The sequence below is a fragment of the Centrocercus urophasianus genome, unplaced genomic scaffold (assembly GCF_019232065.1).
Source record: "Centrocercus urophasianus isolate 14NV4802_14NV808 unplaced genomic scaffold, USGS_Curo_1.0 seq_13, whole genome shotgun sequence".
Taxonomy (NCBI): Eukaryota; Metazoa; Chordata; class Aves; order Galliformes; family Phasianidae; genus Centrocercus; species Centrocercus urophasianus.
The window spans coordinates 45356463-45378757 of record NW_024884475.1 but is presented as its reverse complement, the minus strand read 5'-3'; the positions used below and the strand labels follow the sequence as shown (position 1 = coordinate 45378757).

Sequence of the window (22295 nt, the reverse complement as noted above, 5' to 3'; positions counted from 1 at the left end):
GCATTTGATTGCTGAGGCGATACAGTAACAAAGATATGCCTCAGTATTTGTATGCCTAAACTTCATGCTGTTTAAATAATAAATAGGTGGTCTCTTACATAAAACAGTTTAAAGAGCTGTGTTATCTGAGCGTGCAATTATCCAGAAAAGTAAACCTCAACATTGTAGGAAATAACTGGAAGTACTAGATACCATCTTATTAAAAAAAGAGAAGAGCTGCTGCTTAGAACCAGCACTTGAAAATAATGACATCTAAATATATCTTCTTAGTAGATCTTCCCACTACTACAAAAATCTTGCTTTGCTTGATTTCTATACACAATAAATTTTGTGTAATTTAACAAATCCCTTCCAATTTCTGAAACATTTTAATTTTGAGTGGATTTTCTATATGCACTGCTATTACCATACAAGTTAAAAGTCTTACCTTTTTCCCAGAGTTGTAGATGCTTGATTTTGCACTCACTTTAACAAAGAGAAGTCCTGACAACTTTTTAGGCAGACAAGATGTTGATCCATACTGGACTGGTGGAAACCCTTTCATGTCCCTGGCGTAGTATAAAATGTGTTCCTTCAAATTATTTTTTTACACACAGATTTTTGACCAGGATATCTGACTGACTCTATGATAAAATAAAACTACATCAAGGCATTCTGAATTATTTTAGTAGTATACAGCCTTTACTATATATACTAACATAGAAAGGATGATGGCATTTTAACTTCAGTAGTAATAACTCTCAATAGATCATTATTTTATATTTATTTTATATTATTCTTTATTATTTCTGACACAGTGCCAACTTGCTCTTAGTAGCTTAAAAGAAAAAAAAGAGACTGATTTTATCCCTTTTAATACAACTTGCTAAGGGATTACATTCTATCATGTTTCAGGTTTTGGTACTTAGAATGTTCTGGGTCTTTTTTAAGTTTGTCACTTTGCTCTTTATGGCTGTTAGCGTGTATAAAAAATTATAATCACTTGGTGGAAATATATAGCTGGAGTCTATATACAATATGGTATGATTTTAACATTGGAGGTTATGCCCCAGCGGGAGTTAATAATTATTTTATAGAACGTGTGACTTTTAACCAAGCTTCCACTTTCTCCTTCAATTCCTTTACACATTTTTAAAATTTTTGGTCAATAATCATGCTGTAAAACTCCCTGAATCATTCCACATCATTTTACTCAGTATTTGTATTTACAGTATCTGGAGAAAGCCTCCCCCAAATCCAGAGAACACTGAATGGCAGGGAGTGTGGATGGACTTCGGAGAGACCTTAGAGAAATGGGCAGCCCTGGTGTGTTAAAGTTTCACTCCTGGACACCTACAGAACCCTGAAATTTTAGGCAGCTTTAAGACAGCATGGTTGCAGCCTCAGCAGATCTAAGGAGGAACAAATTATTTGGGGCCTGGCTCATGTCTACAGAGCAATGTTCAACACTATTACAGAGACAGACAGACAGAGTCTAAGTCTTTATAAGCAGATACTCACAGCTGGCCTCCTGGAAGGGAAGAGCGCTCTGCCCCATCACCCAGAACTGGAAATCACGTGAGTACTGGAAAACTGTCGTCTGGGAAGCGTAGTCTGTCTCTTCTCTGTTATCTTCCTCTCAGAAAGCCAGAACTCACGTGAGAATAGTTGAGACTGATAGGAGCACAGGACCAGGGAATCGTAGTGCTCTGGCACCAAACAGCTTGCTGCATGATGTCATGATATGGAATACTGATAAAACCAGGACAACAAGAAATTAAAGAATGTACATTTTGGAACACAACTAGTTGCTGTGGACCTTATGGTTGCACAAGGTACGTGCAAGATCTGCAACGTTTTCATTAGTTATTAACTGTACTTGCTTTGCTGATTTTATTCCAAAGACGGAAGTATCACTGGATTATGAAATATTAACTCATTGTATTTCAAATGCTATATACAACAGCTCCAAGGAAACATCTGAATTTTTTTTCTTATACAAGTGCTTTCTCTTAATATCTTTCTCTCCTTTTTTCGAGCTCTGGTAATGTAGACGAATTGTAGTTCCCTTCCATAGGCAGATGGATCAAACGTTCTCATCATTATATAATACAATTTCCATTTTATTTTAAACATACTTTGCATGATATAAAAATATTGATCACAGTGAGCTTTAACAATTGTTACTGCTATAAACAAATGCTGCACAATGGTTTTAGTGGAAATAAATTATATAGTCATTATCTCTTTAAAAAAAATCACAAGAAGTAGAACCTAGGCTGTTTGGTCATTGGCAGAAAATAAGTCCTTACTGAGTTCTTTATAAAACATGAACCCCAGTTATTTTCTACATTTGCTTTCCACATCTTGAGAAAAGCACAATGTATTTGTTTGTGAAAGCCCCACAGGGTCTCTGGTGAACATTAAATTCCAAGTATTTGCAAAGTTTCTGTTGTTCTTTTGTTCTAATGGAAAAAATGTACACCAAAATAGCAAGTAGCTTTCTTCACTAATTCATAAGTGGTCTTTTCCAATATGTGGGTACACAGCGGCACACTTCTTCACTGAAATAAAATCCAGCATCACAGCGTTTCGTTCGGACTGTACATGGCGGTCTGTAACAACTGAAAAAATAGAGTTAATAATTAATATGTAGCTATCATATTCTTGCAACCACTTTTAGCTGGTCTGTTCTTCACAAAACACAATGCTATATTACTGTAGATAAGCAGGTTTATTTCGAGAGATTCTCAGGAATATTTTTGAAGTATTGCCTGGTTGTAGCTCCATTCAAACCTTCTTTTTTTCCTCTCTAATTTTGAAGATAGAGTAATATTTTTCTACTTCTAAAATGGTTTACAATCAGCCTACCATTCTCTATCCTGTCAAGCTTGAGGTGGCAATCCAGACTTGGTTGAGCATGCTGTTTTCCTACCCAGAACTGTTTCTTACTTCTTTACTAATGCAGTGGGCCTGCATTACCCTGTTTATGGTATGTATGTTTATGTCACATCATAACTATGATCTTGAAAATGAGAACATACTTCCTTCAGGTAGTAAACTCCTTCAGTTACTCTCTGATTTCAGTAGCACTACATCTGTACTTCATATTACATCTATGTGCATTCTGAAGTAAGATCAGTGACTACATGCTTAAGACAAACTTCAAAAAAAAAAAAAAAAAGAACAGAAAAGCCTCTCTTAGATTCAAATAAGTTCAATGACAACAAGCATTAAAGCATACATACCTAAAAAGGGGGACAATTTCTCCTTGACTGAAGAATAGAACTCATACAAAGATAGTTATCTGTGGTTGTCCCTGAACTCCTCTTCCTTTCCCTTTTTTCATTCTTTTATTCTATTACAATGAGAATGTGACCTAAAGTAACCTTACAATAACAATGCTAAATACTTTCTAGTGTATAATGGAGACAAAGTACAAGTCTGGTGTGTTTTTTTTTGTCCAGACACTGGCAATGACTCAAATGAGAAAAGTATAAGTTTCAAATTTCAACAGTTATACTTGAAACCTGTATTTAAATAGGTGCCTGTTTGTGAAAGACAGACGTTATGATCTATTGCTAGCTTCAGTTCGAAACCACTACAGTATACTCTAAGACAATTTCATAATCCTTTTTTTTCCCCAGGCAATTTTTTTTCAGGCTTGAGGCTAATCTTGTTATTCCTACGGGTAAGTTAACACTCTGCATGCTTGATTTGGATACCACTTTGCAATAATTTGTTTATGATACCAGGTCTGGATTACAGTTAAGTTACTTCAAACTGGTTAGTTCAACTAATGAGACATGAAGAAAGCAACAAGGAATGAGGAAGCTGCAAATATGGCATTTATTAACTATTCATATCTTGTTCAGTGTTTTCAGTGCTAATAATCCTGGATTATTTCACAAGTGTGGTCTTTGTAACTAAGAGAGTAACATTACTTCGTGCTGCTTCAGTCTATGTAAGTAACACACGTACACCTGGGATCAGTTTAACAGCTTATTTTTGGGTCAATGAAAGATATGGAAGATAAAGACGGAATTAAGAGAGGCTTACAATTTATGGCTACAAAACGATTCAATAAAACAGCTAACAATGTAACCACAAATTTTACACTTTAGATAGATTAAAAAAGCTAAAAAACTGAATTTTTACCTGCACGTCTGGTGATGAAATCTTTTTCCTTTTAAGAAACATTTATTGGGAGATTCTATACATTCGCAGATGCATTTTGCAGGATTTAGTGGCTGATGTTTGGGACAGGTCTTTTTACATACACATTGGCACTTTTCTTCATCAAATTCTTTGTTGGGCCCACAGGAAGCGGGGAGCAGTTTGTTTTTGCACATGCATTGACATGATGCCCTGTCTAATTCTTTGTGAGGGCCACAGCTTGAGGGCCGCACACCTCCTTTGCAGACGCATTGACAGGTTTCTTCATCCAGCTCTTTGTTGGGCCCACAAATATGGAATCCTTCAGACGTGTCTGGAAAAGCACAGAAAAGTTGCACAATTATCAGAATTTTGTTTTGTTTGATTCTGATTTTGTACTCCTACTCTTGTATTTTTACATGGAAAAAAAACAACATCCAATTCAAACTTTGAGGCATTTCAGGAACAAATATAAATCAAAAGAGAAGCAATGTTCTTTAATGCTAGAAATAAAGAAAAATAATCAACCTCTTAAATCAACTCTTATAATTTCTTCTTTAGGCAAATCAAAATATGGAACTACAATTAATCCTCTAAGCAAAACTACTTACCAGAATCTCCAAGGTGAGTAGAGAAACCAAAATCTTGCTGTGCCAAGCATCTGCAAATTTGATTATTCCAGACATGATTTTTTGGACAGGTCCTGTTTGCCACGTGGCACCTATTGAATGAAATACACTGCTGGTTTATTGCCATAATAACAAAAAATTGATTTTGAGTGCTGTTTCCATTTGTTTCCCTCCATTACAAAAAGCTTTCATAATCTTACTTTCAGCTCCTATCACATCAGTAACTAGTCAAGGTCCTGCCCCCGTGCAGAAATGTTCAACCATTTGCTGAAGATATCATCTCACCTTTCAAGTTTTAGCTCTGGCTTCCAAAAACCACTGTGAGTGCTTTCTAACCCTTCAATGTAAACCTTACGTATCAATGGATCAGTGTAAAGATATCTGTACATGAGTTACTATATAGGTGGTACCAGACAAAATTTTCTACATTACTTTTGGTGGTACAAAAATGTTCTCTGACAAACAGGCATAAGATAAGTGACAGTAATTTCTGACTTACTGTTGTAAACCAAACTCAAATCTTCGAAACGTATCCAATCCAAAATCCAATTATTAACATCCTTTCTTTACACAAAAGTTGTCATTAACTGATTATTTCTTATCAGCCGCTCAAATCTCAGACATCTTTCTCGACTCTAAGGATTTGGACTTCAGCACTAATAAAGTCACTTTAGACATGAGAGAAAATAAACCATTTAACATATAGTTTTCTGTATTTGCTAGATTACAGTTAAAAAGTCCTAACAGCAGCTGTTAAAGGATATGATGCTCCATGGGTAAGTTCACCACACAAAGGATATGTGAATAAGTATTTTCTGATCTTCCTTGCTTATAATTTCTTCATCACTACAGTTGCCATTATACTTCTAATGAGTCATGCCTAATTTCATGCATCCAGGCTCTGTAATCTACTCATTATTTCTGTAGTACTTCTAAAATTCTCATCTGTTAAACCAACGCACACATAATCCATTTTAGGCACTTTCTCCTTTCCATGAGAGAAGCACCATTACTCACTCACTGAAAAATGCAGGTGCTAAGACATTCTTCCATGATTATCATTCAAGGATACCACTCCCCTTCACCACATTAAACAGCTCTTTTCCTGTAGTTTAACATCACCCTGCACCACCTCATGCTTTATCAAGCTGGTGTTTCCTGATTTCACTCCACTAATGAGATCATCCTTGCTCCCTTGCTTGGCACACAATGTCCTTTTGCCTGTCTCCCGTTTCAGCTTGGGAAATGGCACAGAGAATTTACAGGCCTATAATGCTATTTTGTTTAAAAGCTGAATACAAAAACAACTTGCACCTGGAGCAGCTTGGTCATACCACACATGTTTAAAACTTACTAAAGAAGGCATCCAGAGTGACAGTGTGAGAAAACACTATGCACAGATGAACTACACTAAGGCAATGTGATATGAAAGCCAAGAAGTTGAACATCAGAATTGGAGATTGACAGCAAAAGGGATGAAACTGCTTGTTTACAAGTTCTTCTCTAGCTGCTAGGAAAGAAAGATACTACAGAAAATGACTGAAACATTAAAACGACTTATTTTAGGAAAGTTCAAGAGGGCTTAAAAAAAAATCAGACAAAAAAACTTTCAAAAAAATTTCAATACTACTTTTCACATTTTCAACATAAAATAGTATGCTAAGCCATTACCTGACACATGAGAGAAATATGTAGCACCTACAACATAGATCAACTTTCTAAGCACCTACTTTACTTACACTACCATGGAAAAAGAGAGAATTGGATCTCTATGACATGTATTGAAGCAGGAGAGCAGCGCCTGGTCTTTACCTCTAGCCCCTACTGCCTGTAAAATCACCAAATTTCTAAAACAAAGCATCAATTTTCTGAGCTGCAAATCTCAATGAAATTTTACATAAGCAGAGAAGGATACAGCGTAAGAAGTCATTAATCCAGAAGGTATTCTGAAACACTAGTTAGCGTGAACTGACATGCCTCAGCTGTACAAGTATGTAGAAGTAGCTACCACTTACTTATTAAAAGGAAATAAATAGAATAAAGTAGGAGAACAGGTAAAGCCATGGGCCTTAATTCAAATGATCAAGTTGTGCAGAAAATATACTTCATAAAAAAAGGTCAACAAGTTATATTCAGTCTTACAAGTAATTTTTCCCTTCTTCCTAACGTGGATTGTGACACAGTCCAGACTACTAAATCCTAAGCATTACAACCCTAAAAACAAAAGTTTATATTCTCAGGATTTTCTTTTCAATAATTCATGAGATCATCACATCTCTCTTAAAAAGAGCACATACAGACCTGCCCCTGTAACATGAATGCTATACGTGAGGCTAAAACCTCCACTAAAATACGCAGTGGGATTCCAGAAAGCATTCAGACACCCATCAGCAACACAATCAATTGCTTTTAGTTTAAATACTATGACTTCTTTTAAAAAGAACATATTAAAAACAAACAAACAAAAGCATCTTAATTGCTTCGAGATCCTGGAAATAAAAGTAAAAACAGTGCTTAAGAATAAAACCTATACAGACTTTATTTAATCTAGCATTATAGGACAGTCAGAAGTCTGGCATCTCCATGCTTCTCTTTAACAGGTAGCTGTTTCCTGGCTAGAATAAAGCCTTACCATGATAATTACAGCTGCTCTTAGCATGGAAGCACTGAGAAGCTGCCAACAGTCACTGTAATTTGACTTTATTATTGACTCTTAGGTTTTGAGTTTTTAAAATCTGTGTATTATCCAATTAATTAAACCAACACTAGATTTATTCCCTAATGCTCTTCTAATCCACTGTTCATGATCCAAATTTTGATGAACCAGTTCAACAATTTGAATTCAAACAGAATGTAATCCGTGCGTAGCTTGAACACATCAGAGAACATCCCAACTTAAAGTGAATGAAAACACCCAAAGAAGACAACCTAGTTTGTTTCTATGGGTGTTTTAAACTGTTCATTCACCTTACTAAAAATGCATACAACTAATTCCAGGTTAGCTTTTATTCATTGGTCTTCCATAAAGACCCATTAGACTGTTATCTACACATCATCTACTTAATATTTATATGCCATGAAATCAAACAGTCCTCTAAAATGATAGAAATGAGTGCTTCAAGTGCTGAAATAATCCTGTCAAAATCACCAAGCCTATGGACTAACTGAACAAATCTATCTGTCAGTTCAATGGACTACTCATTAACACTTTACTTCCTCTTCCCACTCTGATCTGTTTTCACTTCTGGCAGGATTTTTCTTTTAAAAAGTGTAGGACTTTTTGGCTGTTTCTGTTTTATTTTAAAAGGAAAATAAATACAGTTTGAGGGAGAAATATCAAACTCCTTATCTGTAAAAATAACTTTTTTGATAGTTTTCCTTTAATGTTACTATTACAAGTGATTTTTGTTATTTACTTTAACACTTTAATTTCACTTTAGCTGTTTCCATTGAGAAACCAACTCATTACTTTTCACTTTCTACTGATCTACCCCTAGTTGGCACATTGGTCAGAAAGGTACTGAGCTAATTACTTTAGTAACAGTCTTTTGTTGTAAAACAATATCAGCTCCTTTGCAAAATGTGTTTTGCTACTACTGATACATACAAGTTTACCCATCCTAACTGTGAAAGCTTCCAGCAATATTTTATATTTAATCACATAGGCTTTCTTATAACGTGAAAGGCAAGACAAGTCTCATACTTACTGGGTTTGTGTTGCTGGCAAGGAACGTCTTATGATAGAATGAACTTGTCTGTAAACATCCAACTTAGACATGCATCGGCAGGACGTGTGATTGGCAAAACTGACAGTTACGGGTTTGGGGCCATGAGAGAGAGGCACTGTAATCTCAAATAACTACAGCAGGGAAAGCAAAGAGAATAAAAGAACTTGTTTATAGTCTAGCAACAGTACAACTGAAGATAATACAGACATATATATACAGACACAGCCATTGGGAACTTAATCTCTGCTTTTTCTTCTCTAATATAATTCAGTGAAATATTTAATTGAACTGATAAATCATTATTACAAAAATTATTAAATTTAATATTTTCAATGTTAATTCCTATTACATGCCTGTTTGCATACTACTGCATTCAATTCAAAGTTACCAAAGATGCTAAGAAAAATGCATGAAAAACTCATTCTTCTAGAGGAAATTACTTCAAATTGCCAGTCTTCTTAATATTTAAAACATAGTACTTGGAATATGCATTGGAAAGTTGGAAAACAAGAATAATTTTTAAAAAGGAAAAACTGCAATTGGTTATAATAATACATATGTTGCATAGTAATAAATTGTTGCAAAATTTACAGAGCTTGTTTATAACAGCACTATGTTGGATTTAGACAAAGCATTTTTGCATGAAGAAATGTTGATATACATCATAAAGTATAGTTTTTCTTTCTGGTATTGATATAAATGTAAATTAGATGGTCATCTAATGGAACGTATATTGAATATTTTACCAGAACATAAAGAAATAATCAGTTTTTAAATATTCATGTATGCTAATTAATAAAATGCCAACTTTAGTGGGAAATGTAGTTTAACAAGTGAACAAAGATTACTTCAATGGTATCTTGCTAAAAAAAAAGCAGAAAAACTTGAAGAGATTTCACTTCAACACTAAAATCCCAATACTCTACTGAAAAGTTAGGACATACTTTTAGATCAAAGCCTTGTTTATAATCCATAACTTTTATAGTATGGCAGACACACTGCATGCTAAAGGAACTGGAAAAAAAAAACCAAAAAACTATAATTTTAAATGATTCAAAAAGCAAAGTACATCTACAAGATATCTCAAACACAAAATCTTGCACAGAATTACACAAGTGAGCCTGGGTGCTGACAGGCATGCAGGTGCAGCAGTGTGGTGTGTACTCATCAAGTACCCGCAAGGTATGAGTGTGCTTGTACAGCTCATATAAATATCATATTATTGCTATTCTAAATTATACAGCTTAAACCTAAACTTTGTAAAGCGTTGTCTACTATGACGAATATCTATTTAACAAAATGAATTCTGGCAGTATTTAGTAACTGAATTTTTTAAAAGTTTAAAAGTGGGAGTGCCATCATAAAATAACTGAGTTGGTAGAAATATTTGCATTATACTCTGTTACACAGAATTACAATGCAATTAGCTTTTAATGCAAGAACTACTACATCCATTATGCTAGTTTAAAAATTTTTTTCCAGTAACATCTCAAAATTAAAATTAATCTGTATTTGGTTCTGTAGAAGGGAAAACCAAATAAAAAAAAGTTTCTCATGTAATCACTGTGCCAATAGAGAAAAACAACCCTTCTATGGAGTTAACATGGAAAGAACTCCTCTTTTTAGAGAGACATTTCAAAGAATATTAACATTTGCATTCCTGCTGCAATTGCAAAATACCGTTCTTAAAATTTTGATCCTGGATCATTAATGAGTACAGGCGTAAGTCAATTAGTTTAGTTTAAAGTTTGGTACTAATAAAATGAATGGCAAATCCATTTTTCCCTCTGTGATAATGATATTTATTTGGACAAGCCTCCAGGGTTTTTATTAAGTTCAACAGAGAATTCAGTAAATGGACTTTCTACTGACTTTTTGTTATCATTATACTCATTTTTGGCTTACAAACAAATATTGGATCCTTCACTTTTTGGGCTTGTTTAGCTTGGAAAAGACAAGGCTCCAGAGAGACGTCACTGTGGCCTTCCAGTACTTCAACAGAACTTGAGGGACAGACGTTTTACACAGTCTGATAATGATAGAATGAGGGGGGATGGATTTAATATAAGAGAGGGGAGATTTAGGTTAGAAGTTAGGAAGAAATTTTTTACTCAGAGGGTGGTGAGGGCACTGTGACATGTTGTCTGGAGACTCTGTGGATGAATATCTCTGGAGGCATATTCAAGGCCAGATTGGATGGGATCCTAGGTAGCCTGGTATAGTAGGTAGCAACCCTGGCCATGGCAGGGAGTTCAAACTAGGCAATCTTTGAGATCCCCTGCAACCTAAGCCATTCTGTTTCTGCACTGTCATGTGTCATAAAGTCCCTTGTAAAAAACATTCTTCTTCATATGAACTTAAGTGTGGGACAATGAATATGCATCTCTCTCTGCTCTCATAACATTATGAATTTGCTACTCCAAAACAGAAGTAAAAGCCCATTACAGAGAGGACTAATAAAAACAGCTGAAAAGAAGCACGATTATTTGCATGAAACAAGCTACAGCTATCTGAAATAAAAGGGCATGCTTTGTTCTTCCTCCGTTCTTGGAGCGCGTTGGTTTGCCATACTGCAAAATCTAGCAGATTTCAGACCACTGGAGTGGGCTGTGTAGGAAGCCGGTTACAATCCCTAAGCACTTGTTGGCCTTCAGGAATACGCTAACATAAATTTCACTAAAAATTCTAACACTTCCAGAGTATGAGCTGAAGATGTGAATTCATGTTTATCACTGTTTCATCTGCAGTTATCCACCCACTTAAAATGAGAAAGGTATCACTTTAGAGATGAATGTTGCTAACAAGTATTACCATTCATTAGTACACCACAAAAAAACCTCGCTAAGTAACAGAAATGTAAACTGGATTCCTTATTGTCATTGGTCACTTTCAATTTATTCTACTAAATTCTGTTAAAAGCAATGTGTTTTACAACACCCTCTAGAAGCTACTGTTTATAAACAGAGTCAATAAAACAAAGACAACTATTTATCTTAGAGATTATATTATTATACTTCTTGTGTCACTCCGGTCCTCATTTCTAGAAATTGCTGAAGATGATACATAGGCCAGCATTTCTGAAAACAATAGAACCAGATCTGTTCTTCCTCAATGGAAATGACAGAAGTAAAAAAACAAAATTGGATTTGTTGACTTGTTCTTCCTTCTCTTTCTAGCGTGTCTGCATATATACTAGGAGACTATATTCTGATGCATACTGAACAGAGGAGACATGTATTCTATATCTAACAGGAAAGATAAATATCAAGAAGGCATTTCACAAGAAAAACATAATTGAAAAGCAGACTGTTATAGAAAATGTGCTTAAATAATCTTTGGTATTTTGAAATCACATTCCTACTGAAAAATAACCAGTGTTCTGGTCTGAGCTGTGCTAGCAGCATCTCTAAATCCAATGAAGCTGTTTAAGTGAAAGTGAATATACATAAGTTGGATTTGAATCACCATCTCAAGAAATCATTTCAGGTTAGATTATCTGACCTCCTGTGATGCTTTCTGGTTTTGTCAGCATCTCTAATTTATTTCTTGCTATTCTTCAGAACAGTGATTTCAAAAACTTTTGTCACTACAGGACATACTTGGTAACATCTAACCACCAAATATCAAGATCTAGAAAGAACTTTGAGAAAGGCACCATAACATCTGTGTATGAAGCCAGTTTAGCCTGCCTTCTTTCCTGACACTATCGCTGGTTGTCTACTGTCCCTGTGGGTAGCTGCTCCTGGAGGGTAGTTCTCCAGTGTTTTGGTCTGATGCCCCCATTCAGTAAAGGACTGATTTTAACTGTATTCTCAAAGGCCCATATCTTCCCCTCCTTCTCAGCTTCAAATGAAAAATTGGACTAATTCATGCTACATGCAATAAGGTGAAAGACATTTCTACCAGGTCTATTCTTAGCGAGCCATTTAATAAAGACAGACATTCAGGATGAAAGACTGCAAAGAGTGAGATTCTATCTCCAAAAGAACAAGAGATCTAATAGTAGTAGGTATTAGGTCAGGTTATTTCAAGGTGGAGAGCTTTTATTGCTCACAGTTTTGAGAAAAATAATAATTATAGTGTATGAGACAGCAAATTAAAGTATATGAAATGATCCTAATAGACTGATCTTACACACAGTGTTCTGTACCTGTGTGCTACCAACACTGCATTAAGGTCAGAAAACAAATGGAAAACAACCACCACAGTTACACATAGAAATTACTAAAGATTACTGTATTTACAGCTTCTTTAACCAAAAAACTCGATAGCTCAGATTGAAAAATCTTGACATTTTAAAACAAAGAAGAGTAATTTTCTGTCCAATTTTTTCTGAGTACAACAAAAAAAAAAAAAAAAAAAAAAAAAAAAAAAAAAAAAAAAAAAAGAAGAGGAACAGAAAGAGAAAATGAAAACCTCTATCATAAATAAGTATACACATCACAAATCTACAGGTAATACTTTGAATATATTTATCCCACCATAAATCTTTCAACCTAGCCAAAACTGAAATGCTTGTTTTCAGAAATGAAGAAAGGTTCATTTTTCTTCATATATTTGGACTACAGACTTTAGGGTCTATTGTTATAGTCCATAGATATTTTCATAAATATCTGGGCACTTAATCACTTTTTATTCTCCATAGTACTGATTTTTAGCAAAAATAAATAAATAAATAAATAAAAAATCAAGTAGATATTTCACTATCCAATATATTTCATAAATCCTTCAATGTCAGGAAAAGATACCTATCCATCTTCAACTCATATCTTAATTTTAGAATATGTATAATATTAAAACACATACTGTTCGCAAGGCGCAGCACTGAAATACAAATACAATTTGTACTTTAAAAGTCTGATTTTGTTGTTGTTCAGAGGAGTTGAGGAGACCTGTAATTTCTCAAGCACAGCCTGTAATCAGGTGTATTTTTGGCTTAATTAATACTTAACCTTCATGCCACTGCACCAGCCTAAACTAAAAGGCAGCATGTCCTACAGATCTCAATGTCAGCTTCTCTTGCTGGTATTTTCTGTCTCTTGGTACAAAGAGGTATGCAATTACACTACTTTTCAGACTAACACAGAGGTAAGAGAATAATTAGATCCTTTCTAGAAGCATGAATGCTATTAAAACCCATTTTTTCCCTAAAGTTTAATTCTTTTATATGTAAATTAGTTTTTAAATCCTCAGAAACAGAGGAACATATGCTCTATGCTGTACTTCTTAGGTGAGAAACAGCCAGAGGATACAAGGCAAAGATAGCTCTGACTTGTTCCATCCAAGCCATCTTGACCTTTAGCACTCCACAATCTGCAATTACTGTGATGCCAAGTGCAACAGTCTCCTTGCCAACCTGAAGGGTGCTCCTTCAGCTACCCTTGCAAGATCTTCCTGGCTAGAACTGTGTCCCACATATACTGCCATGTGGCTGGCTGCTTCCAGCTCCCATACTGGTGGAATTCTTCCTTCATTCATTTACAGAGCTGGAGTTACAGAAACAAGGATAGGGGCAAACTAGAACTCAGAGTGATTTTAACTGTAAAAAAAATTAAATCCAGCAGTGGAGAGGACTCTCCTACTCTTGATCAAAAAACCTATCAGCATTCCAGTCAAAGAAAAATTCACATATGGTAATGGTCACCAATTCTTAGTAAGACACGTATTTTTGATTCACTGCATTGACAACTCCCTTCAGATTAATAGGAGCTCATGCCATACTTTCCTGAAGAAAAATAGTTCTTGATTTCTATACAAAGTATATTTCATGCTTCAGTAGCTAAATTTATTTATTCACTGTTATCATCATACGTGCAGCTGTATCAGCACACACAAATTTATCAGTAATTTATGAAATATAAAATAACAAAACTTTCCATATTAAGATGAGAGAAGTTTATCAGTCTAGATTACAGAATTGGAATGGACCTTAAAGCCCACCCAATCCCAACCCCCCTGCCGTGGACAGGGCTGCCACCCATCAGCTCAGGCTGCCCAGGGCACCATCCCCCAGGGCACCATCCAACCAGGCTGTAAATTAACACCTCCAGGGATGGGGCTCTTATAGCTTCTGTGGGTGTCCTGTTCCTGTGCCTCACCACGCACCAAGTAAAAAATTTCCTCCACATCCAACCTAAATTTCCCCTCTTTAATTTAAAGCCATTCCCCTTGGTCCTATCACTATCAGACCATATAAGAAGTCATTCTCCCTCCTGTTAGTAAGCTCCTTTCAAGTAGTGGAAAACTTCAGTCAAGTCTCCCCAGAGCCTTCTCTTCTCCAGGCTGAACACCCCCAGCTACCCCAGCCTTTCTCTGTAGGAGAGGTACTACTTTTTTCCCAGATTTACATTAACTACATTATGTTTTCTGATGGGCTGCAGTTTGTTTTGGCAGATTTCCCTTAAATTGATTGATTCAGTTTCCATTACTTGTGATCTTTGCATTTCCTAAAGCATCAGTAAGGCCAGCCAAACATAGCCTGCCTAAGAAAGCACAATGTGTCTAAAGAGATTTTCAAGCTAAGGATATAGGGCTGTTTGATTTAAAAACACTAAACATTACTATACTGAAAAGAATGAAAATAGGTTATGTGAAAAATCTTGTATTATCATTATATATTTTACTATCTTCTTTGAAAAAAAAAAAAATACCAACAACTGTATTTCAAACCTTAAGTCTGATATCAGGTAGCTTACCTAAAATCTTGTATTTCATATTTGTTAATATGCTATTACCCCTTATTCTACCTTCTTGTATTTGAATCAGTTTAGATTTTTTTTCAAGAAATTTTAACAGAGAACATTAGAGATTGATATCAATCTATCTTCCACTATTAATAGTAGTTACTCTATCATTATGATCATTAGTCTAACATAGAAAAATGCATGGGAAAAGACATAAATGGTAAAGTTCAAAACAAGTGAAAATTCTTGTGTTACATACATCTCCAAGTTGTACAAAGGAACGCAATGTACATTTCAAATATGGCAAACAATTTTAAGCTGCTAGCTTGTTTCCTGTGAGAAAAGCTCCTCTAAATCTCATTTCAAACTCTTTGGAAAGATGTTTTCCCTTGTGGAACTATTACTCTAAACATGAAAAAAGACGATTTAGGACCTTTACATGACATGATCTGTAAGAAGCCAAAAAACTTCCATTCTGCCAGCCAAGAAGAATGGAATGAGATGGCTTTTTGACATCTGCTCATTGCTTCCCTTCATTCCACAACTAACGAACTTATAGGTGGGGCATACTAAATGTACAGCTGAGGGATAGGCTGCATTGTACCAGGTAGTTCCAATCTCTGTAATTGTTGAATTACTTGCCATGTAAAAAGAGAATGAATATTTTATCGATAACAATTTAGAAAAAAAAAGCAATCAAAACCCCAAAATGACTCATCCAATCACCTTCCCCACAGACCTTTATTAGACAAGCCAAGACATACAACAAACCTCTGCTAACCTGTGCTATTAGCAGTGTCATGGATAAAGGAGAAGAAAAAGATCTACTTCATTTTTCAAATTTGACTAGGGTGATCCTCAAATGTTGTCATAGATCTTGCACCACGTCTTATTTAAGAAATCGTTTCAAAACCCAGCCAAGATTGTATAAACCCTCCTTAGCAACTAAAAAACCCACAGATTTTGTTGAAACAATCTGTATTAAAACAAAGCTGAATATTTTTCTATTTTTTCTCCTAAGAAAGCTAAGTAGCTAGAAAGGAGAAACATTAGAACTACTGCCAGATCTAAAGAACTGTTGACCTCTCTCTGGACTACCACACTGTTTCACAAGTCAATCTGGGAACATCTGATCTAGTCCATTTTCCTGCCAATCAGCCATTTGCTCTCCATAAAAGTATTTTCTGTAATGAGCTCTTTTCTTTATGACTAATTCTGATGAAAGCTGATATTAACTTTATTTAGATTTTAATGTCTGGAACCAATGCTATGGTTTGCCTTCACAGTAAGGCCTCCAGCTGAAAAATTTGCTTCACATTAAATCATTTTTCAGCAGGGTGATCAGTGTGAGACTTGTCTTCAGGAATTTACACACCAAAAATAAGGGTACAAAAAATGGTGACTTATGAATAAACAGAAAACAACTGGCTACTAAGCATTTGTTCTCCTTTCATGCAGAAAACAGAAGGAAACAGTAGTGAAAATAAGTGTGCAGGGCACTTGCATTCCATAGAAGAGCCTTGAATCCAGTACTTTTTTCTTCCTAATGCTCATCTGACATAGTACCCGGTGTCTGTGGTCATATAACTTTAACGAATTTGAGATGACACCAGGTAAAGAGAGATAGCTATAGCTCTCTTTATAAGGCTGTTGGGTTTTTTTTGTTTGTTTTTTTAAATTCATTCTGTCAAAAACCAGACAGAATCGGGAAACATAAGATATAAAATGCAGAGATTATTATTATTTTGCAGGATAGGCAAGAAAACAAAATGTTATTGCCTCTTTCTTCTCATAAGTCCTGTAACATTTTCCTTTACAGAGCTTTCAATACTTTAATTACTCCTGTATCATCAATGACATCAAGAACTTAAAAAAAGAAACTCAGTACTAGTCTAAACATTTTACTCTAGGCAACAAAATGACTAATGACTTCAGTCAAAAGATATGAAAAGAAAGATGAACAGAACAGGATTATTTACCCAAAACTTACACTGTACTCCAAGACCAGAAAACCTTTGCTAAATGTAACAACTTTCTCTAACTAGATCATCCTTTCTTGCAGTAAGCTAAACTTTATATAAACTGAATAACAATAGAGGGTCATATTTGTTCGTTCTTAACGTGAAAAAAAATATATTTGCATCTTTCAAGCAACTAGAATTAGGACAGCATTAGGGGAAATAACTACAGAGCTGAAAGTTATCACTGTTGTAACTTTTCCTGCTCAAGCAATTTGGAGTTGCATTATCCCTGTGCTATGTGGCTCTTTAGCCCTAGCTCACTTGGGATTTAAAAATTTTCAGATTTCAGGTTTGGTGAGAAGTGAATACAGAAGATTTATTTAAAATGAATAATATTTTTTCCTGTAATTTTCTTTTTTTAATTCCCCTTTCAAGAAGGTTCAGAGCACTGAGAACTTTCATGACAGGGACACGACATTTCCAACCTAGTAGTTGCCTATGCAGTTGTATATATGTTTTATAAACACATACTACTACGATATTCAACTTTAAGTATCTGGTTGGAAAATGAAGCAAGATTTACAGTAAATGAGCTTTTTTTTTTTTTTTTTTTTTGAAGAAATCAGATAGAAGAGGAAAAAACTCTCAACCTCCACCACAAAACCCTACTGAATATTGTAACAAGAGCAAAATACCCTCACAAACATTGTGATTATTTTTTACATGACTTAAGATGACATCTTTCCTTTAACAGAAGTTCAAGGCATAATTCCCACATTCCTACCTGCTCACTAGCCCTGATCTAGTCCAATGAAGTTACATGAAAACACAACAGAAAGCTAGATTACACTAATATCTCATAATACATAGCAAAGTTTGGCTCTAAAAAGGCTCTTTCTGCAACATGAATCCTGTCTGCACATGTCCTAATACACTTTTCACTAACAAAACTGCAGGCTAGTTTTCCAGACATTACGTGCCTCACACAGCAGGCAAATAGTAAATGCAAAACAAGAGAAAGAAAAAGAAGAAAAAAAAAGGACAGAATTAACTTTCATGGATAATCTCATAAATGAGAACTGGACATAATAATTTTATTCATTTTATAGCAAAGTATATTTGGGGAAAGAGAATGTTAAAGGTTTGGGTTTTTTTTTTCAGCCAGTAGTTTTTCCAGCTGTTTTTCCTAGGTATTCTCTCATTCATTTATTCACTTTTCTCATAGTGGCAATAAGAGAGATGTAAATATGCATGATCATAAATGGATCTGCAAGGTGCACGTGGACTATAGTAAGAATGAGAACTTACTGTCTTGCTGATGTAATTTGTGCTGATATTCATACACTGGAGTCCTTCACTATTGCAGCAACCTCCACATCTGTAGATGGATACACACGGGGGTTTAAAGAAGGTGTTTGTAGTTGCTCCAAACTCTTTCCCCACATCCACACACACTTCACGTGGCATGCACTGAGTTTTTCTCCATTCAGTATCAATACCTGCCAAGTTATAGGGAATTTTGTATGTTATAAAGCAGCTGTTTAAAAACAATACTCTCTTACAGTAAATCAATAGGAGGCTTTTCATGCTTAGAATCAGAATACGTGTTGCAAGTGTCTCATCCTTTAGTGGATGAAATGCGTGTTGTTCAGCGTTAACTTTGAGCTAATTTCTTCTTCACAGGAATGTGCCATGGAGAAGATGTCACAGTGATGCTTAGAGGGAACCTAACAAAGTTGGGCAGATATACAGAAACCACAGCTGAAGCTGATACTCGTCCTTTCTTTTTTGCTTCAGGTGAGTTCTACCTTGAACTCTAGGGAAGCATTGCACATCTCTATAAATTAACATGAGTTAAGCTGAAAGACCATATTTATGCCCAGATTATCAATGCAAATTTAGGCAAACATTTCATATACAGCCTTTGCCAAATATAACCTTATGCTAAACAGGCATGAGAACTGCAGTTGTACAGTCCCTTTATTCTCTCATGGAGCCAGTTGTTGGTAGGTAATTCACAGAAAACAGGCTCTGCAAGTTCCATGATTTCCAATATCAAGTCAAAAACGATTGCTATAAATCCTGTGTTCCCTTCTCCTCACAACTGTGAGCGAATTATATTTTTAATCAGGCCATGTGAAATATCAAGGGGCTATAGAAGTATTTATTACAAATGAATTATTTCATCTCCTAACTGATAACGTGTCAGAGAAGAAAATGTTATCAGCCACGATTTTACAGAAAGTGAGCAAAATCATTTCACTGAATTGAACTGTTAACGCTCCCTTTGCTTTTTCCAAAAATCTTCACAGTCTCTACAAATTAGGATTTCTAATACCTAAAGACAAATACGTTTTTTTGAGCTGATAAAGCAATCTATACCTTCCTGGGAATAAAGTACCAAAACTACTTCTGTGGAAAAGAATTGTGTTTGAGGGTGGTTTATTGATGACGATTATCTTTAGCATATTGCTGACATAACTGACATGCCTTTGGATTTTAATTTATTGCATATTACAACCTATTTTATATCTTGCACTTACTTTTCAGGATCTCTGCATTATAATGTGCTGCGGCAAATTTCAATGAATCATCTGATCTTGTGTCAGAGCTGGAGTGTTCCCTGTTGTGTTGCCAACCTCCTTTCCTCAACTGACATTTGAACATTTTCCAGTATTCTGGGTAAAGTACTGTCATGAGTTCATCCACACTGGACACAGATCGCAACTGCTCTTCCAGGTCTTTGCTTGCATGAGCCTGTCAAAGTAACATGCAAGATTAATTACTTTCTCTATTACACAAGGTTTGCTGGAAACTAGCCTGAAAGACAACTCATATATTGTAAAATAGAGTTTTGCTCAAAGGGGTCCTCATTACAACAGCTACTTCAGTCTGTCGATGTCAACACAGCACCCTATCAGCAAATACTGAAACCTTATCATACCTGTAGTTTAAAACATCTGGGTGAGAAAGATGCTGTGGAATTAAGCCTATAGAAGTACAGTTTTCAGATTAAAAACAAACAAAAAGCAGCATTCTTTTTTCCTGGAAACAAAGCTTTCCTGATAAAATTTTGAATGCTTAAACTCATGCTATTTAATATTTAACATCAATTTTTTTGACAATTTTCCAAAAGTCTCGAAAAATGGAAACACTCAAATACAAAAAGGATGAAAGCAAAGTTAGGAAAAAAATAGTTTATGTGATTTTGTATCATTTTAAGGATAACTATGGTGAATAATTTCTCATTATAAGTACTAATCGTTACATTATTATGAATCAAGGACTTTAGTACCTTTGAGATTCTGAACAGCACACTCCTGCACTGTTAAGTTTCAGCTGAAATTCTTCAGGACTAAGGACAAGGTACAATGGCTTTAAACTAAAAGACGGTAGGTTTAGGCTAGACATCAGGAAGAAATTCTTCACACTGAGAGTGGTGAGGCACTGGAACAGATTGCTTAGAAAAGTTGTGGATGCCACATTGCTAGAGGTGTTGAATGTCAGTTGGATCGGGCTTTGAGCAACCTGATCCATCTGGCGCAAGATGTCCCTGCCCTTGGCAGAATGGTTGGAACTACATGGTCCTTAGGGTCTCTTCCAAGCCAAACCATTCTATGATCGTACGAGCAAGTTAATTGAAGAGAAATCTAAAATCCAATGAATTTCACTTTCTTATTTACTCACTTTTACACAGACTCATTGCAATAACATTTTCCTAAAAGACTACAACTCAGATTTACATTCTGATTTTCCATTTACTCCAGATTCCTAGAAGATTCATCTGTGCCCTCAGTTGAAACAATACTTAGCACCAAGAGTCTGCTGTTATTGCTATGATTCCTTGCCCATCCTTTCACTCGTGAATTGTTGACTTCCCAAAAAGAAGAGCGGTAAGCAGAAAATGGTAAAGGAACTTTAGTCACCTTCTCAGCCTTTGTGGCCCTTAGATGGCAGTATGAGACATGAAATACAGAGGTGCACTCTATAAAAGTCCAGCTGTTAACTGACCTTATGTATATACTAGAAAACGATTGCTTTGTTGACACAAGAAACACAGCTTAAATAACATGTACATGCAAGACCAGAAACTAGAGAATTTCAAGTTTATTCTTTATCAGAGTTCACTATTAAGAAAATAAAAAATTAATTCAATAATTCTGTCAGTTTTTCAGTGCTTAAGCACCCAATTAGCTTTCATAAGTTATCAAATAAATGCATCAAATAAAGTAACTAGTTCTGAACTAGCCCATCCAAACTAAAACTGTTCCTTGTCTCACAAACATCAAGAAGAGTAAAAAATGGTTCAGGACAGCACATGCTTCCTTTCCAAGTACCAAATCCAGGAGAAATACTTTGGTAAGACAGACTCAGAGAACTCATTCTCATAAGTACAGACACAAGAGAAAATGCAGATTCCAAACTCATTTTACAGGTCCAAGTGTTGTGGGTTAGAAAAGAAGTTTTCATTCAAGCCTAGTTTTCACTCAAGCCTACCCACAATGTCATGAGAAACCACTTTGTCCTTAGAGATTTTCAGTCAAGCTCTCAGCCTCATTCAGGACTTGATTCCTTTCCTTGACCTCTCTGGAGTCATCTCTGATCCAACACATGCAGTAAGCAGGATCTTAAGCGCTGTTTTCAAGAAGTTACCACTCCAAAACACCATTCCATCACTCCTTGCTCTCCTAGGTTCTCAACAGGTGGGTCACAGACGAACCTCCCTGCTGAACAAACAACTACTTCAGCCAATGTCTGCCTGCTACCAGCTCCCTCAAGATGTGAAAAGAGAATGGTGTGAGTAGCCTCATTCCTGCCAGGCTGTTTCCTAAGAGCCCTTGAGTGGAAGTACACTGATGAAACAATGTAGGAAATGACAAGTAACGGGAATATGTCACACAGGAGGTCACAGCTGGGAGGCTCCTTGTATATCCAGTCACAAAGCTGGATGCCAGTCCATTACATACAGGGTGCAGAGAGGGAGACTGTTTGCTCATCTAGCACCTAATAGCTACACCCAGCAGATGGAGGGCTGGCATAGAATAGGAAAGGGAACTGGTACCTAACACCTTCCAATCACTTCCTAAAAACTGTTAAGTCATCTGTAGACAAAATGTTGGCTACTGCTGTTTTAATTATCCGAATTACAGGCCTAGATCA

General features: G+C 35.6%; 1 protein-coding gene across 1 annotated transcript; it reads right to left on the bottom strand.

Annotated features, from left to right (window-relative positions):
• Window positions 1-2084: 2084 nt before the first annotated feature.
• On the bottom strand, window positions 2085-20672 carry VEGFC (vascular endothelial growth factor C). Its single transcript, XM_042812469.1, has 7 exons — window positions 20664-20672; window positions 19679-19892; window positions 18444-18634; window positions 8471-8622; window positions 4746-4855; window positions 4138-4468; window positions 2085-2603 (listed from the first exon to the last, which is right to left on the bottom strand). Exons 1-7 carry the CDS (start codon window positions 20670-20672, stop codon window positions 2489-2491), a joined length of 1122 nt encoding a protein of 373 aa, XP_042668403.1. The 3' UTR covers window positions 2085-2488.
• Between the last annotated feature and the right edge of the window lie 1623 nt (window positions 20673-22295).

What these genes read in the sequence shown, in the direction of transcription:
- VEGFC (XM_042812469.1), bottom strand. An exon ending in TAATGCAGAGATCCTGAAAA is followed by an intron (nt 18,635 to 19,678) that starts GTAAGTGCAAGA and finishes ATAACTTGGCAG; the next exon opens with GTATTGATACTGAATGGAGA. An exon ending in CAAATTACATCAGCAAGACA is followed by an intron (nt 8,623 to 18,443) that starts GTAAGTTCTCAT and finishes TCCCTGCTGTAG; the next exon opens with TTATTTGAGATTACAGTGCC.